The following is a 19,038-nucleotide window of genomic DNA, read 5'->3' as shown; positions in this document are numbered from 1 at the left end:
AGATTTTTCTTCTTTCTGCTCCTTTTGGTTCTGTTTGGTATTGTTGTTAAAGAGAAACCTGAGGTCACAGCAGTTAAGACAGTCACTTTAATGGCAATAATTACAGATCTGAGTCACAAAAAAATAGCAGTTGGTCTAAATAATTACATAGAGTAGCAGCAGGAACAATCATAATCATGTATATCTGAGTTCTTGAGAAGCAACAATGATATTTTCATAAATATTGAGAAGATAAATAAACTCTGGTGCACACTCTAGATGATAACATTTTTCATATATTATAGCAAGTCTGATTATTTCAAAACCACACAATTTCACCATGTGAGTTAATGAGACATGTATGCTCGTACCTGATTTGAATTCTTAATATGTAAATATAGAACATCTATAATTATTAATTATTATTATGTACAATGTACTTTTTTTGTTCACATGACAATTTTGAAAATCAGACAAACTGTACAATCCTCGAATTACTTATCAAACGTTAACCGGCTTTTCTTTCAGTAAGACACAATAAATGTGTCTTGTTTTTTTGTTTTTGACATTTTTTTATTTTTCTGACAGATTGACAGATTAAACAAATGCTACCATTCTCTGTGTCTGTCCATTAAATATGTTCTATAAGGCTACAGCCAGCAGTTTAGCACAAAGATGGACAATGGGAGAAAGCTTGGTTCTGTCTGAAGGTGATCTTCCTTCCAGCACCTCGAAAGCTCTTTTGACAATAAAGTCGTAATATTATGAGAATAATGTCGTAATTTTTCGAGAATAAAGTCATAATATTATGAGAATAAAGTTGTAATCTTTCGAGAATAAAGTCATAATATTATTAGAATAAAGTCATAATATTATTAGAATAAAGTCGTAATCTTTCTAGAATAAAGTCGTAATCTTTCGAGAATAAAGTCATAATATTATTAGAATAAAGTCGTAAACTTTCTAGAATGAAGTCGTAATACTATGAGAATAAAGTTGTAATCTTTTGAGAATAAAGTCGTAATCTTTCGGGAATAAAGTCGGAATCTTTCGAGAACAAAGTCGTAATTTTACGAGAATAAAATCGTAATCTTTCGAGAATAAAATTGTAATACTATGAGAATAAAGTTTTAATCTTTCGAGAATAAAGTCGTAATCTTTCGAGAATAAAGCCGTAATATTATGAGAATAAAGCCGTAATTTTTCGAGAATAAAGCCGTACTTTTTCGAGAATAAATTCGTAATCTTTCAGGAATAAAGTCGTAATCTTTCAAGAATAAAGTCATAATCTTTCGGGAATAAAGTCGTAATATTATGAGAATAAAATCGTAATCTTTCAAGAATAAAGTCGTAATATTTCGAGAATAAAGTCGTAATATTATGAGAATAAAGTCGTAATCTTTCAAGAATAAAGTCATAATATTATGAGAATAAAGTCTTAATCCTTCGAGAATAAAGTCATAATCTTTAGAGAATAAAGTTGTAATATTTTGAGAATAAAGTTCTTTATAATGTTACCAATGTATTCTGGCAAGATTAAATATCTCTTCAATGTGGCCCTAAATACTCTGCCGTGAAAATGAAAAATGGAATGTGTAATGTGTAAAATAAGTTATTGGCCCAATGTAATATAAAACTTTGGCATTTAAATTGTTTGTTAAGATGTTAATAATGGTATAATCTGTGTCACGCTACTGTCAGAGATATTTCTCCCTCCAAAATTGTTAACATTTACTTTTCGGTTGGCAGCACAAATATCCACATCCATTATGAGTGAAATGGCGTTTCTTTCCCCTGCCAAACACGACCGTATCTGTGTGAGGATATGCAAAGATTAAACACTATAAAGCTTCCAATATGCACATTCATTTCAACAGTCCCAGTTCGCTTTACCCAGGCAATCTGAATGTGGCCAACGAGAGAACACTCAAATTCTCTGTGTATTGTCTCCTCTTCCTGCTGTGTTACAAAAGCCCCTATTCAGAGCAACAAAAAATGGCAGCCACTCGCAGGCAGTGCACCCATCATCTCGTATGATTTCTGTTCAGCTTTGATTCTCCTGTCATTACTTGTTAATAAAAGGTAGAAAATAACAGTCCTGGCCCTGGCCATCTCTTTAATAACGAGCTCTATTCTTCACCGTGTACGCCTGCGGGTTCTGGCTGCGGCGGTCACCGCGCTTCAGCGCATTGCATTTCACCCTTTCATCTTAGGTAGCACTGATCAATGCGAGATCAGAAGGCAAACCACTTCATCTACTGCCTGTCCCTGTCTGAGCGTCTCTGAGGGGGTTTTCTTTTCCCTTGCCCTTAGTGTATAATTGGCTGTGTCCCCAATGATAAAAGTCTCATAATCAACTGTTCACATCTCTTCTCGGGAGGCCCGTGCTGCAAAGACTAGCTCGTTCCACAAAATGATCACACTTTGGGGGTTAAATGTAGAACACTCATATTATACAAGAAGGATATTATCATTCTGAGTAATTGTAAGACTGTCAGTGGCACATTATAGTTTTTACTTCTTCTTTTTTTTTTTTTATAGCCACAGCTCAGCCCAGCCTCTAAAAATCCATAAAAGGTGGAATGTGTGAAGCAGAAAATATGTGAGCTTCAAAGACACGACACGACACAGCTGATTAACAGCCTACAATAAGTAAGTAAGTAAGTAAGTCAACCCACGCCCCGCATCACACTCGGACAACGTCAGTAAACAGTGATGCAATAAAGTGATTATATATGCGGGTTTTTGTCATCATGTGACTCTAACTTCTATAAAAAAAAGAAAAGTGCTGGGTTAAAAAGTGGCAGGTCACCGGTGTTTCTACAAAATGTAATATAACATATACGTTACTGCAGTGGGGGGGGGCGGGATCAAGCGACAATCGAGTTCAGAATGTGATGAAACAGGAAAATGACTAAATACCTTTGTGAAACGTCAAATATGTATTCCGTCTTAAGAGTAGAAACGTGGAAAGCCACAGTGCTCTCAGTTTGTGAATGTTCAGGTTAAAGCTGCACAGATTTAACAGTCTTAAAGTCTTAAGGTAATTTGTTTCATGTAACAGTGAATAACCAAACTCCTCAAGTGTGACTAATTCTCTCGTAGGTTTACTTCAGCAGAGCCGCGAAGCTTATTTCATACTCAGACTCACTCCGATTAGTCCACCGTTCTCTTGGTGTCTGAAAAACAATTCATCGGTGGAAAAAAAAAACCTCCCAACAAGGCAGCTCAGTGTCAGATGTTGGGTCTGAACAAAGATCTAACTTCTAAATCTGAACACGAGATTCTCTCAAACAAAAGTTTAGTGAATAATTCACTGGCTGCCTCGTCACTCGTGTACCCACTCGTCACCTGTGTGTGGGACACAAAAATAAGAACAAGTGACCTCATTCGGAGACAACGTTTCAAACTTGAGAGCATTTTTTTTTTTTTTTTAGTAGACGGCACATTCCCCTCGTTCCTCATCCATCTACGATATATCCTAACATTTGCGCCATCGCCAAATAAACTGGAATGTGTCTTAAGCCGAACGTCTCAGAGGGTTTTAAAAGCAGAACTCTGAACTCGTCCTACCAAACGCGACACTTCAGCTCGGGGTTCATCGGACTGCCTTTTTGACACTGGAAAGCTTCTGAAAACGCTTCAAAATTCTGCAGAGATCCGAGCACCCTGTGGACAAAAGGGAAGAGAAAGGAAAAAAGAATACATTACAGGTGATAAAACCCTAATGTGTGTTGTATCATCAGAGGAGTGAGTCCAGTGAATGGTGCTGCATTAAAACCATGCTGCAACAACACAGGGAGAAAAACAAACGAGGTGACTCATGGTAAAACATCATGTGTCGAGTTTGTGACCTGCAGTCAGGCGCTAATTCTCTGTCAGTCCATGTACAAGCAACACATATCCACTAAAGCCTTTTCTCATTGTGTTTAGTAATGTGATGAGTGTGAATTGGACATTTCTAATTGACATGGTCAAGAAAATAAACCAATTATAAACCAGAGGAGAGATGGATTATTTTTTGAATAGTCCGATTGAATGCTAAATTCTCACTGATTTGGATAACGTGCTACCGGTGTTGACATCAGATCACACTAAAGCTTTATTACCTGTATTCCAAGGGACTGTGAGAGTCAGTTTTGATGGACTGGCTGGCATATTCAGGCCGATAAGCACCGCACCAAACCTGCAAAACACAACAGATTACAGAGAGGGAAGAGAGAACAAAGAGACACTTTATAAATTCCAAAATTCATATTACACGTATAATATTTTATTTACTTGACTTGAAATGACCCTGTCTAGGTTTGACAATTAGCAAAGTTTGGGGATCAATTGATTCCCTGGAACAACCAGGCTTTTCACTTTGGCAGCTCTTCTCATTCACATGTGCGTGTTGTTCTGGAATTGTTTCCATGTCTCACCCCGCTGACCTTCTCCCTTTATCTCCGTGTTTTCTTCTCGGCACCAAAACACACAGAAAAGTACTTCTCCTGACCTTTCCCTCTATCTCTCTCTCTCTCAACTGTAGATGGAACAATTACGACCTGCCCACTGGCTGCCGAAATAACACTTTTCAGAAATGACACAATGGTACTTACTTGGGCAAAGTTGAGAAAGAAAAGTTGCCGGTGATCCAAGTCCAGACCCGGAAGAAGAGGCTCCTCACCCACCATCTCCACCCACTTAAGATAAGCCTGTAAACACACAAATGTTGACAGAAAGTTTGTTATCACTGCTTAATTAGAACATTAATAGGTTTGGTGACCAACATCTGACCTTATACGCCTGACGAACGCCTCCATTGTCTGCAATGTTCTCCCCCAAAGTGCTGATTCCACTCACCTGCAGTCACACAAACGACACCATGAAAACACACACACACACACCAGCGTGACAGCACTCACTGTCATTGTCACTAATACATGGTTTACAGAGTCGGGGATTACAGCCGAGGCAAATATGACACCGTTTTTGTCGGTGCTTACGTTTTGTCCACCTGCGAGCTTCCAGTTGAAGTTGCCGTATTGTTGCACCATGCACTGCGACTGCTCTTTAAAATGCTCAGCGGAGTAATTGCTCCACCAGTTTAGCATGTTACCGTCCTTGTCAAAGTTACGACCTGTGTGTGTGTGTGTGTGGGGAACACAATGAAGATGAAATGAACAAGCACATCTGAAAACGTTGCCCTCAAACATCCAGATTGAGTCACACGTGTTCTCACCGTTGTCGTCAAAGCCGTGTGTGATCTCGTGTCCAATGACCATTCCTATTCCCCCAAAGTTAAGGGCCTGGTGCTGATGTTTACTGAAGAACGGGGGCTGCAGGATCCCTGCAGGAAACACTGGAGAGACATACACGGCATCAACTCACGACACGCAGCACTGACTGGGATCACAGAAAAATGATACGTCTCTTATTTGTCAGACGAACCTATCTGGTTTCTGTTGGGTATATAAAATGCATTCACCACGGTGGCACCGATGATCCACCTGAAGACAGGGATTCAAAGTGAATAAAGGCTAAACAGACACTTCAGCTGACGGAGACAACCACGACCTTTCCAGAGACGTATCATCGCTACTCACAAGTCTGGATCCACCGGCTCTCTGAGCCTCTTCAGACTCTTGTGTGCTTCTGACTTGAGGTTCTCCAGGATGTTCTCAAAATAGTGTTCTTCACTAAAGTTCAGCTAAAAAAAGAAAGAAGATAAATAAATAGGACAAGTCAGAGTTAAGTGCATGTTTTAACTTAAAATAGTCTCCATCTTTACTCACGTGAGCGTATTCTTGGTCAAGTTTCAGGTTGCTTCCCTGTAGAATGTGATCTGGATAACCTATATGCTCCTTGATCGCCATTGCCTGCGAGAGACACACAAGAACCTGCATTGTCGACTCCGTGTGGAGATGTTTTCTCACCGTGACGACGAACAATACCTTCTCTCTTGCTTTCTCTTTCGAGGGAGTATCCATCCAGCTGAGCTCTTCCAGCGTTTCCACATAAGCTTCCTGGATCTTACTAATGAGGTCACTGACCTGTGAGGCACATCACACACACGTTTTAATTGCAGACAGAAAGATATTTGATCTAAAGTATCACAAAATAATACAGCAATGTGTCTGTATTCTCGCTTTAGCAGCACGTAATTGGACTCTTTGTTCGCCAGTGTCAATTTATGCGTACATAATGTATGTCACACCGTGCATCTCTGTGCATCATAGTTTGACGTAAGCGTCTGTTTTGGTAGTAACCAATTTACACGCTCCATGAGAAAATATGCATTTTCTCATTGGTTCAATTTGTGTTTATCGACCAGAACCACTGACCATTTGTTTGCTTTCTCCGGCAAAGGTCTCACGCACGTACAGAGCTCCAACCGCGTTCTCCATGCTGTTCTGGACGTAACGGACACATTCTCGCCACCAGGCGTCTTCCACGGTGGTTCCAAAGAGAGTCTGTCCACACACACACACACAGGGTGTAAAATAGTTCCTGTACTATGCTTAAATTAACACGTTCTGCTCTGTCACGTGACAAACGTCGTACCTTCCTGTAACGGGCTCTGGTATCTTTGAAGCGGCGGCTCAGGCTGTTGACTCTGTCAATGATGAGCTGCCAAGTGAGGTAGTTCTGCATAGTTCTGCAAACATAAGTTGTTTCATGTTCACTTGTGTTCTGCAGCGAAGACATCTGTCCTCCACCGACTCTTGAACTGACCTGACACTGTGTCTGGAGAGAACATCGTTCATCTTCTCCAGGTAAGGAGAGCTGTACACCACCACTTCCTCCTCTAGCTTGACCTCAACGGAGACACTCGACAGCACACCCTGAATAAACTGTGTCCAGTTAAAACCCTGGAAAACAAAAAGTGAGACATTATTACCTCCAGGGTTTTGTGGAGAAATGTTGTCGGGATAAAGTTCAGGTCCTCAGGAAGAAATGAACAGAGTTCGATTTGGATTGACACTTAGTGGGAAACTAAAGGTAGGTTTGGAGATCCTGGAACAACAGTTAGAGCAGGCTACATTTTGAATTCATAAGTCCAAGCCCCTTTCTTCAGACTTCCCTCCGAAGCTCCGCCTCCAGAGCCGAGGAACGTGCAACAAACACGATTCACGAGCACTGCGCAGCATCGGTAACTTTACGTTTTTTTTGGATACTTGTTCAATTGACAACGTGATGATGAAAACAAAGATTCAAAAGATGATCAAGATGAAGGTTTCTTTTTTGTGGATATCTTATATTTTTATGCTATAGTTATGATAGTTTTTGTTGGCTTGGTTGATGGACAGACAATAGAAACTAGGCCTACATTGATATTTGAATACACTTGATTTTTTTTTGGCCTAAGGCTGCTCTTTAATTAATGAATCAACCTTATACAGACTTAAATACGTAAGAGATTTTTATACTTTACTTAGTAAACTCGTGCCATCCCTAACAGTATGCCTCATTAACTTCAGTGGCTTGGCTCCCTTGCCCAAAGGCACCTCAACAGATTTGATTATTAAGTCACTGGTTCAGTTCACAAATGAAGCTCCTACAGTACAAAGGTCACACTCACATTGAAGCTGAACGTGCTCTGCAGTTCACCAAGCGTCATCTTGTTGTAGAGAACGGTGACGTCCTGGCGCTCTTCTACGGGCGATGTAGCCTGAGCAGCAACAACAAGAAGGTAAACAGCTCTGTATGAAATGATGCTTACTTACCATATTGAGCTCATTTTTCATTTTGTCATCATTAATTCCCCTTAGCCCTCATGCCACTATCCAATTCCTGCTGTGGCTGGCGCTCACATTAGCGATGTCGGTCTCCAGCTCCAGCACTTGCATCATCTCCTCCCACACGTGCTCGTCGTCCTGGGTCAAGTTCCTGTCCTCTCGAGTTATCTTGGCAATGGAAAACATGAAGTGGAGGTAGGCCTCTCGAACCTGGCGGTGAGTAATCGAGTGAGCTTAAAAAATGTGTTTCCGCAGCACAATCAAGCGAACCACATCGCGTTAGTTTAGTTTGAGTTTTTATACTGCTCAATGTACCAAAAGATAACATTTGGAAACTCCTAGTGAATTGTTTTCATCAAGACAATTCAGTCAGAAATTGTTAAGATGAGACAGTACCGTAAACAATGCTATAAGTCTATATGTTTAGCGTCTATTAGGGAGTAATAAAACTATCTATATCTCTACAGGCGATTGAGGAAATACATCTTTCTTTCTTTTTTATGAACTGAACCTTTATGGCATTACCTTTTTGTAGTTTCCATCATTAAAGTAATAGTCTCTCGACGGCATTCCAAGTCCTGGTTGGTCAATCTAGTCAAAACACAACAGAAGCATAATTACTGCTTTTCGGCAAACCAAACCCACGGCTGACGGTTTCCTCACAAAATGTTAAAACAAATTAGTAAACCATACAGTAGCATCACATTATTTCTCATTAACATGGATATTGTAGTTTTTATTTGTTTCCCACAAACAGTGTAGAGCAATAAGTGCACGTTAACCCATGGTAAATTGCTGTGGTACTAATACACAACTCCTTATATGGACATCCTGGGGGTGTGTGTTTTATAGGTCACATATTCAGGCATTTTTAGTAGTGATATAAAGTAAACAATAATTGTTTTTCTTTTCTTTTTGTTTATAAAAAACGAGCCAAGTGAACTTTGAACTGTGACGTTTTTCCAAATTTCACAAATTCAATCCGATTTTAAACATTTTGAGTACTTTTTGCACAGGTGTGTTTATATAGACGGTGAAATAAGACACTCTATATTGCACATTCTTATAGCATCTGTATATACTGTATGTTTAAACATAGTAATTGAAAAAAGCAGCCGAAATGCTCTGCGTTTGAAGGTTTAATCCACAGCTGAAAAAAGATAATTTTCCTCCTGTTTGGGTGACTGTTGCTATAAACTATAGTTACCCAGCTGTCTCAGCTATGTAACAATTTCAAATATTCAACACAATCTAATGAGCTCAGAACCAAAGAGACAGAGTAATTCCAGCTAATAGATAACGGTTGATATCATTTGTGCTGTGATTAACAATAACCTTACACAAATGATGTGACGCCGAGAGTCCTGGTCATCTGTCCACACATTCATGTCCAGCAGAACCTTCTTGTGGTAGCGAGCAGTAAGAGTGGCCAGTGTGTCCTCGAGGCTCCACGTTTCCCCTGCAAACAGGAAGCCACACTTCACTTCACTGTTTCTGTGAAGATACATGTGTCACCATCACAGTCACCATTCACTCTTTAATTCAAGCTCAGTGTCAGGAGCCGGCAGCATCGTTCACAGCCGTGACTGAGAAGCCGCTTCCTCACCCACTCATCACACTCCACACACACCTGTCTACTCAGCTGAAGAGGCGCCTCCTTCATCCCACTGACAAATCTTATATTCAGCATTTCACCGTCCAAATATAGCTTTACAGCTCTGCGTGAACTTGTGCATTTGTGACTGTGCTTGTTTGTGTGTTGCAGGTGCACATTTGCATTTGTTTGTACAAACTACGCAGAATGTGATGAAGGTGTTTTCTACCTGTGGTGGTGTTCCAGTCATCAGACGCCACTGGCCAGTCTCCAATACTCTCAATGAGCCTGAGGAGGGGCTGGGAGTCACGCTGCTCTATCAGGCCTGCAGGTGAAATAGCACATCACAAACACACATATATATATATATATATATATACAGTATATATATATATATATACTCAGCGTCTGTAGCATCTGCGTCCGTAACATTTTAAACTATATTAAGACAAATATTTGATGCATTTCATCAGTTTCCTTTATTAGGACATGAACTTGCATGTATTTCATTGCATTTTTATTTACTTATAAAAGTAAAATTTTTACCATGTACAATAAAAATTAAAAGGTTTCAAAAGTAGATTTTTTTGAATTTAGTTTCCTTATAATTAAATAAATAAATAAATAGAAGTACAAATATTTGAATTACATTTTTTTACATCAATATTTCTCTCATAAAATGTTGATCATCCATCCACTTAACTGAGTCTCAATGTTATGAATCTGTTAATTAAACAATGTCTCTATAATTTGAAAACATGTAATAACTCATTTAAATAAATCAGTTAGCTGCTGCAATGTTTTTGGACTGTGGGAGGAAACCTGGAGAAAGCCGGGGAGAGAGAACATGCAAACTCCACACAGAGAGGCCCAGACTGGGATGCAAACCGGCAACCTTGTTGCTGCAAGGCAAGTGTGCACCTTCAATCCATGTCTTCTTCTTTTTTTAAATAGTTTTGTGTGTAATATTTGAAATGTCTTAAAAAGTGAATCCTGCAGGAATTGTAGCAGAGGAATGAACAACAGATCCAAAAATTTCTTTTATCTTTCTTGTCGAAAATGTTTAGATTTACCCTGCAAGTGCACCCTCGGTAATTTGCCGTGGGAATAATACACAACTCCTTATATGGACATCCTTGGGGTGTGTTTATAGGTCACCTATTGAGGCTTTTAAAAATTTGTTTTTTCCGTCTTCTTATGTGTTCTTGAGTCAAAGTTATGATTCATGTTATATCACATTTTTAGAAGTGATATAAAGTAGCAATAATTGTGCAGAAGTCACATAATAGACAGGTTTTTCTTTTGTTTTTGTTCATGAAACTGTGACGTATTTCAAGATTTCACAAATTCAATCCGATTTCAGACACTCTATAGTGCACATTCTTATAGCCTCTGTATATACTGTACGTTTGAACATAGAAATGGAAAAATGCAGCCCGAATGCTCTGTGTTCTAAAGGTTAAACGTCTCCTTACTCTCATTCATGCAGGAGCTGTAAAGGACTTTGGCTTTTTTGACAGCGTCCCTGTCCTGCTCGCTCTCCGTCTCCAGAACACCTGCAACATCGAAGCAAAAAAAATGAACATCTGCTCTGAATGAAACCCGCACAGAGCAACTGAGCGCTGCCGCCCACTGACCACTAAAGACTAAACCCACGACCCTGTGGCCTTGTTTGACCATGACTGACAACTGACCTTTGAGGACAATCTCCAGCTTGTCCCTCAGAATGTCAATGACACTGTGATGGGAGCTGGTCTCTGGGATGACATGGCGCTCCAGCCATCCCCCGCAGGCGTACTGGTAGAAATTATCACAAGGCTTCACAGACTTATCCATATTCTGCAAGAGCCAAGCAGCTTGAAGGCGTCACAGGCACGAGAGAGAGAGAGAGAGAGAGGAAAGAGAGACAGTGAAGATAGATTTAAAAAAAAGAAAGGTTTTTGCATTGGATGACAAGACGAAACGGCAGGGAAGCAAAAGATAAATAAATAAGTGCAATAAAAGCAAACAGTTCCTCTCACCTGCACTAACACAGTCCGCAGTTGTGCACACATTGTTACGATCAGAGCGAAACAGCTGGCCTGGAAAAAGACCAGTGTCCACACACACACACACACACACACATGAGAGCGAGAGATTATGAAAATTACACCCCAACTGAGAAAAGGGGCAACGCTGTGTAAAAGCACAGAGATGATTCTAATTTGCCTAAATCGACAGTCTCTGTGTGTGTGTGTGTGTGTGTGTGAGACAGGCGATGTATGCAGTGTCAGCAACCACTTCCACTTGTGTGTGTGTGTGTGTGTGTGTGTGTGTGTGTGTGTGTGGCACTGCTGATCAGGCAGTAAAGGGATTTACAGAATATTAGGACGTCGCGGTGCTTGAATGTGACACGTGCCAACCCAACTTGTCACCTCAGTGAATCCTCACCTTCTCGTGTTGAGCTCTTTGACACACTGGGCCTGTTAGATTGCTCTGGTTTGACAGAAGAAACATTATTTCAACAACGATGACACTGTAATTGCACCTTTTATTATTATTTAAAACATATATATATTATTCTAAATGAACATCCTGAAAACTCTTGTTTTGATCATTTTCCATGAAAGGTGATTTATACACGGTACATTCTGCAGTGTTAAAGTAACACTTACATAGTTAAAGGGCGGTTTCACCCAATTTTTCTTTTCACTGAAGAATCATCTTAAAATCATTATGATGTTGCAGTGTTTGTTTAATTACATTTTTTTCAGATCTTTTTCTCATAAAACTTGACAGAAACACAGTGTAGGGCAGTGTTGGTCAATCCCAACTTCCTCTGTTGTTGGAGGAATGAGACATGTGTCTCAGATCCACTGTCTGATGATCGAATAACACATTTAGCTCTGGAAATTGGTAAAAAACAACAACAACAACAAAAACCCTTTAATTTGACACTGATTTCAATTGAGAACAAATACACTGTAGATTCATTTTAACTTTAACTAAGTTTTCTATTGTATTTAAATACACTCTACACTCACTGTATTTGGTTCAAATTAGAATTGGTGATAAATACACTCTTTTAATGTTGCTTTAACACTGAAACATGTGTTCTTTATACACTAACCTTGGACATTTAACTGTTGATGGTGTTAAAATCCTTGTATCATCAGCTGCTGTTAATAGTGACTTGGTTACTTCACAAGTGTCTGAAATGACTCTCCATTTTAATATTTTACACTCTCGTAGTGTACATTTTTATCCAGTGTATTAATATTGTACACTTTCTGAGTTGGTTATCTATCACTGTTGTAGTGTATTAATTTAAACACTTTCAAAAGTGTTCATTTAACACTTTACTAGTGGTTCCCAAACACCAGGGAAGTGTTGACTTCAATTCAGATTTCACATGTTTCTATATGTCATTACAGGCAGAATAGGTAGATGCTTCATCACTGCAGCCGTCTGTAATCTCTGTGATTACCTTTCACAGCTGATGTGTAGAGGACGACCAGCCCAGCCAAGGCACAGCTGACCAACAGCAGCAGAATGGACAGACTGATTTCTGCGACAGTCCAGCGACGCTTCCCAGGTTTACCTGATTTCTCCATGATGTCCATTTGACTTTCCGATTTGCCCATATTCCTCCGGACTGCCGGCTCTGTGGAGAAGACAGAGAGGTAAAATGCATCCACACTGATTTTATGTGTATTATATTACTTATTTATTCATCATCAATGTCACCTTACAGTAATATGACAAGAGTTTCTCTTATAAAGGGCACCATAATAAGTCATTAGTTCCTAAACTGGTGTTAGAATCACAATAAGAAATAAAAAAGAACATTTGTGTCACATGAAATGAAGCGCCCTTTTGTGGACTAACCTATTTGAAAAATATACATTAAATGGAGTTTATTTCCATCAACTGAAACACTGGTTAACACCACTAACTGAAGACTAAAAGCCAGCGAGGAGGCTTTGAAGTTGCCGGGTCAATAAAGGCTGAGAGCCACTGACATAACACACACATCTTTGTGTCATGAGGACATAAAGAAAACTGATGTTTGAGCTCGATAAGAGAAGTTCTTCATCTTCACCGGGAGTGAGTTTAAAAGACAACATTACAACAAGACCTTTACTTTAGCTCTGTATCAATACAGATCTTTGCTCATGTCAAAGGTGGCATGGTGAATGCCCTTAAAATATTGCGTACTATTGCTTTTTTTGAAAAATGTAATTAACTAACGATGGAGCCATACGGCCTTAGTTGCTAAAGTGATTGTTGTATTATAGTAACAGTGGTTCGACAATGCTTAACCCACCTGCTGTAATAACTTGGCCACATTCAGACTCTTCATAATGAAACTCCCATCTGTTGTTTATGCAGTCTCAAAGCCAGAGACTTGTGTACAGTGAATGTGACGGTAATGTTGTAAACAATGTGGGAAAATGTCAATTCAACACACACACACACACACACTTGCACGTACGCACTGAGCTTTTATAATAATTACGTACGTATGTGCGAAGACAATATGGCAAATGAGCTTTTGTGCCGGGGACAAAATGGCAATCACCCACGGCTTTCAGCAGCATTGCTTTGCATCTATTCACCCGGCGGCACCTGTTTCTCCATAACCAACCCCATTGGCCTATCATTAAGCCTGACAGGAAACGCGGCTGTAAATCAGACGTTCACACTGCTGCGGCCCATTAGCCCTTCCTGATGAATACTCATGGGCACATCGCCGGCACTACAGTGATGAAGAGCAGACAGGGGCTTGTTAGAGCTTCACTGCCGTCCTCACCATCTCACGGCACAGGAACTAACTCTCTCTCTCTCCGAGGGAAAACCGTGGCCCAAACATCAGAAACACTTTACAGACAATAATAATCACTTTGCAGTGACCTGTTGCCCTTTATGAAGAGTTAGTTACATCTTTGTGTTTGTACATGCCTTTCCTCTCGTCTCTGCTTTTTAACCCTAAGTGCTAACGCAGGTGCACCCTCTGTAAATTGGGGGTGTGTGTTTATAGGTCACATATTCAGGCTTTAAAAAATGCGTTTTTTTCGTCTTCTTATGTGTTGTTGAGTCAAAGTTAGGATTCATTTTACATCACATTTTTAGTGGCGATATAAAGTGGCAATAATTGTGCAAAAGTCATAAAATAGGCATTTTGTTGATAAAAACGAGCCAAGTGAACTTTGAACTGTGACATATTTCCAAATTTCACAAATTCAATCCGATTTTAAACATTTTGAGTACTTTTTTGCTCAGGTGTCTTTATATAGTTGGTGAAAATTAATTTTTTTCTGTCTAGGTTGTGCTGAAAAAAAGGATATAAAACACTCTATATTGCACATTCTTATAGCCTCTGTATATAATGTACATTTAAACATAGTAATTGAAAAAAAGCAGCGGAAATGCTCTGTGTTCTAAGGGTTAAAGAAATCTATGATAACGTGCTTTGTCACTATATCAACACATTAGTATATCATGCATTTATTAAACAGTCAAGACTAGTTCAGTTCATCATAATTGTAAATTGTGCCAAAAAAAACACACAACTATATATCAATATTGTTTTGAATCATAGACACAATTGCCAGTTGATCCACAGCAGTGAAACATTCTGTTCACAAACACAGTATTTGCCACTTAAAACTCGTTTTATTTTAGATGAAAGAATAATTAGAATCTGCATAAGTGTGTGTGTGTGTGTGTGTGTGTGTAGTGCTGGACGTGCAGCTGTTGTTATGACTAAACTTCATAGAGCACGGAGCGCACACAGTGCAGCATCTTGAATGTTTAAACATTTATTTATGAGGCAAATGGTCTTTACGCCTTTAGTGTAAGAATCTAATTATCAAATATCATGTATATTTTAGCTTTATAGCAAAAAAGAAGAAGGGAGAGTAGCTGTGTTTTAACTCAACAAATGAAACAGCTGAATAAATGTGGCTGTTAGTCGATACTTGGAGCTACCTGTCAACAACAAATAAATGTTACACCCCGAGTGGAAGTGGGAGGTGCAGCAGCTAATCCTGCCGAGGTCCACAAACCAGATGGCAAAGACAACCTGTCTGTGGCTGGAGAGGCAAAACCAAGACCCTTATTAATAACAAGACCTAAAATAGCAAAGTGCTGCTCACTGCTGTGAGTGCAGGGGGAGTAAGTAGTGGACTCTAACAAGGATGTTGCATTTTTATTAACTGCAAAATACCGGCAACAGAGAAAGAAGTTGCGCTGTGATGAGAGGATTTGTGCTTATTATCCTTCTTCAGCAGAGAGCTGCTTCTCACAACACTCTCCAGTTTTTGATGCTCAGGCTCCACAGAGCCGTGCAGGCCTCTGCAGATGGTGTGATCACTCAGCTGGAGGACTTCAGGAGACGTATAAACACAATCTTCAGACTTAAGTGGCTCCATTAAATCAACTCTGTCTCCGAGGAGCACAACTCTCGGCGACAAGCGCGACTTTACACGCAGTAAATGTTGCTAAAAAGCCTTTTTAAGGAAGACGATTGTGCTATAAGTTTGTATAGGTTTGCTGCACGACCATTATTCGTATTATGAGAGCTTGGGTATGACTAGTTTTACACTGCTCTGCACACAACAGGTTGATTTTAAAATTGTGAAATGTGTAATGCATTCATTAACCAACACATACTGAAGTGGTGAAAATATCAGGGGGGGGGGGGAATTATATGACTATGAGTCTTTGGCTGGAACTGAACGAGTGGTTGAATTTGTAAATCACGCTCCTGATTCCAAGTCAGTTTGAAGAACTCTGCCGCGACGTGATGTACGAACACATCATCTGTCTGCTCCAGTTGTCTCTGATTCCAGTTCAGTCACAAATGCTTTGTTGAGTCGAGCACAAAACAAAAGCCTCGATAATCACCGGTTACAGGCTCCACTGCTCCGAGAACCACCTGACTGCACAACTTACATGACTGTTTGCTGTGGGCTTTCTCTCAAGTCTCTCAACGGGATTTTAGGATGGAAATATAATTAGAAAAGAAAGAAAAGAAAAGCACACTGAGCAGGAGTACTAATTAGAGCTTTTAAAAGTGAAAATGTAAAATGAAAAAAAAAGACTCTAATGATTGAGTTTAATCCATTCAGCTGAATCATTTGTTCATATGTAAAAGAGTGACAGACCTCCACATACAATACATGGATGAATCATTTTACATAGTTCAGTGAGTCACAAATGACAATGTGTTTTCCTTGTTTTAAACGTGATAAGATGACATGCAACCGTGTCCACTTCTGTTCTTCTCTAAACTTCGTGCTCCAAAAACAAAAACAGGGATTAACTCTCGGGGTCAGGCTGTACCAACAATCTGCACACTTTCTCCAGTGCGGTGTTATTCAGTGCTGACAACTGTGCGCTCTCTGTTTCACTGTATGTCAAAGCGCCTTCAAATCCACAGAGCTTATTCCAAATCTGTCCCGAGACTCATGACAATCACCTTCCCCACCTCTGAGCCATGCACATTCACTTTGACACTTGACTGCAAAAAAACGAGGAATCTGATCCAAAGGAATCCAGAGGCTTACCTTTGAGTGTGAGGATGACAGAGGTCCCTGGGCCGTTCCCCCCCACAGCGCCCTAATATCTCAAACACCCCTTCTGAGCATCCACTCAGAGCTGGTGTGTGGAGAAATGAGTCTGTGCTGCAGGTCGAAGGAGACGTTATCCAGTTCAGTGCTGCTCAGGGAATGAGTGAGGCAGCAGAGAGAGGGAGGGAGAGAGGGAGGGAGGGAGGGAGGGAGGGAGGGAGAGCAAGAAGGACAGAGAGGGAGGGAAGGAGAGAGAGACAGAGAGTGAGAGAGAGATGGGAAGTGATAGTAACATATTGTTTTTGTTAATGTGACGGTGGGAAGGAAATTGTCAGGGGTGTGTGTGTTTATTTTGAGGGGGTGATATGGGGTGTAGGAATGAAATGATGCACTAAACGAATATCGTGATATGACAGTGGTTCTGTGTTGTATCTGAGCCTCTGACCACAAGTTGGCAGCATTGTCTTCCTCTCCTCTGATTAGACAAAGAAAACTCCATATGCATATAACTTTGTTATTTATCGTGAGAGTTTTTTCTAACGTTACCCCTGAGTTTACCCCTGAGCGCTCCTGAGAAGTCGGAAGAGAAAAACACGGACACAAATGTATCTCGGCCATTATTGGCAATAAAATCAACAGAAATACACTATACAGTTGTTTATTTAGTTTTTTTGATTGTCCATGGATATAAATTTAACAGTTCTTTAACTGCCATAAAACACCAAAGGTGGAAAGGATGTTTTTCCACTTTATAGTACCGACTCGCCTCGCCTCAGCTCGACTTTACACAGTTTGGTTGGTTTTCCATTACAATGATAGTACTTCAACATGGGCGGAGTCATCACAGCACGGCTGCATGAAAACTGCCATGACTTGTACACACAAACTAATGACTTGTCAAAAAGTTGTTTTCATTGTACTGAATCACTAGAATCAGTTCATTAAAAAGATTTGTTAAATACTTCCTCTGACACAGTCACTGGACTGAAATACCGTGGCAGGGTTTGTCACTAAATACACCAGACTCCTCTGTTAAATGATCAGAATCAAGACATTTCCTTTGCTAAACTCACATTTTGAGGATTGTTAAGCCTTTTTAACTGATCTACAGTTTCGGCATTGTTCGGTTTTGACGGCACTCTGACCGGTCAGCGCACGGCACGCATAGTCTCAGCTCAGCTCGCTTGGAACCAGGTATTATCGCTAATGGAAAAGCAAAATTGTTCCGTCACACTAGTGGAAACACGCCATTGCACCATCAGTGTAATACCTTCACATTCACACAGATATAAGATAGTATTACCATAATATTGCTTCCCTATAAGAAAATTACTAGCACAGCATTATCATATTGTTACCAGAAGATTGTGTCTGTGTGAATCTGAGGAGGCACAATGACTAAACATCTGATTTTATTATCCAAACACTCACCGCCACCTGTGTCATCCCTCTGTCCGTCCGTCCGTCCTTCCGTCCGTCCTAGAGCCTGGGGAGATTTGTCTCCAGAGACATCTTGGACCTCTGGCCTGGTGTCAGATTGAAATGGCACCGCGTCCAGACTCATTATCAGATAGATTAAACACACTAATTAGCTGATAATTACGAGACAGTGGGGGCCACAGCGTGCCTGGCAGATGCCCAGTGGCTCAGGTGCTGCTGCTGCTGCTGCTGCTGCTGCTGCTGCTGCACAAAACAAGATGAGTGTAAACAAGTTAGGTGGAGAGTGATTTCAGTCAAACCCAAATTAGAAACACAACACTGTTTTTTTTTAAGGATGCATTAGTATGTTAAAGATGTCTTATAACTAGATAGATTTCAGTCATGTAACAGCGGCAGGGCCGGTGGGGGCGCATCACAGGAGGGAGAGGAGGCCTGCGATCGTTCATTATTTATTCATATCCGTATTTAGCCGAGGATGTTTCCATCTCATACATTTGTTGTGTTAAGCGTTTCTGTGAGAGTGCAGTTAATTTGAATTTCAAATGTTGATCTTAAATCTTTCATTTGATGTGGATGCTTGTAAAAGTTCTGAAGTGGAGTACACTGTAAAAGTATCAGGGATACATAGGTGTTGACGATTCATGCTCAACAACACCTTTAAATTCAAATACTTCACTCTGACTCTGAAGATAATGATCATGTGAGCACTTTACTATGTTTTATTCCTACAGGGAAAAATTAAATCTATGTC

General features: G+C 40.1%; 1 protein-coding gene and 1 long non-coding RNA gene across 2 annotated transcripts; one reads left to right on the top strand and one right to left on the bottom strand.

Annotated features, from left to right (window-relative positions):
* Nucleotides 1-69: 69 nt before the first annotated feature.
* On the bottom strand, nucleotides 70-16,998 carry mmel1 (membrane metallo-endopeptidase-like 1). The gene is made up of 24 exons (XM_058631993.1): nucleotides 16,845-16,998; nucleotides 12,761-12,937; nucleotides 11,725-11,769; nucleotides 11,316-11,375; nucleotides 10,989-11,150; nucleotides 10,770-10,850; nucleotides 9,524-9,619; nucleotides 9,041-9,159; nucleotides 8,226-8,291; nucleotides 7,776-7,910; nucleotides 7,544-7,633; nucleotides 6,697-6,833; nucleotides 6,526-6,619; nucleotides 6,306-6,434; nucleotides 5,916-6,014; nucleotides 5,757-5,840; nucleotides 5,568-5,671; nucleotides 5,413-5,471; nucleotides 5,204-5,323; nucleotides 4,968-5,101; nucleotides 4,759-4,824; nucleotides 4,581-4,676; nucleotides 4,089-4,165; nucleotides 70-3,648 (listed from the first exon to the last, which is right to left on the bottom strand). The coding sequence occupies exons 2-24, from the start codon at nucleotides 12,915-12,917 to the stop codon at nucleotides 3,549-3,551; spliced, it is 2,310 nt and encodes a 769-aa protein (XP_058487976.1). The 5' UTR covers nucleotides 12,918-12,937; nucleotides 16,845-16,998; the 3' UTR covers nucleotides 70-3,548.
* LOC131461022 (uncharacterized) lies at nucleotides 6,654-7,819 on the top strand. The gene is made up of 3 exons (XR_009240432.1): nucleotides 6,654-6,737; nucleotides 7,593-7,654; nucleotides 7,734-7,819. It is a non-coding gene; the product is annotated as an uncharacterized LOC131461022 (long non-coding RNA).
* Nucleotides 16,999-19,038: the final 2,040 nt, after the last annotated feature.

This window comes from Solea solea, chromosome 6 (assembly GCF_958295425.1).
Source record: "Solea solea chromosome 6, fSolSol10.1, whole genome shotgun sequence".
NCBI lineage: Eukaryota > Metazoa > Chordata > Actinopteri > Pleuronectiformes > Soleidae > Solea > Solea solea.
Note: the sequence above shows the minus strand (reverse complement) of the source record. Positions and strands in the feature narration are given on the sequence as shown.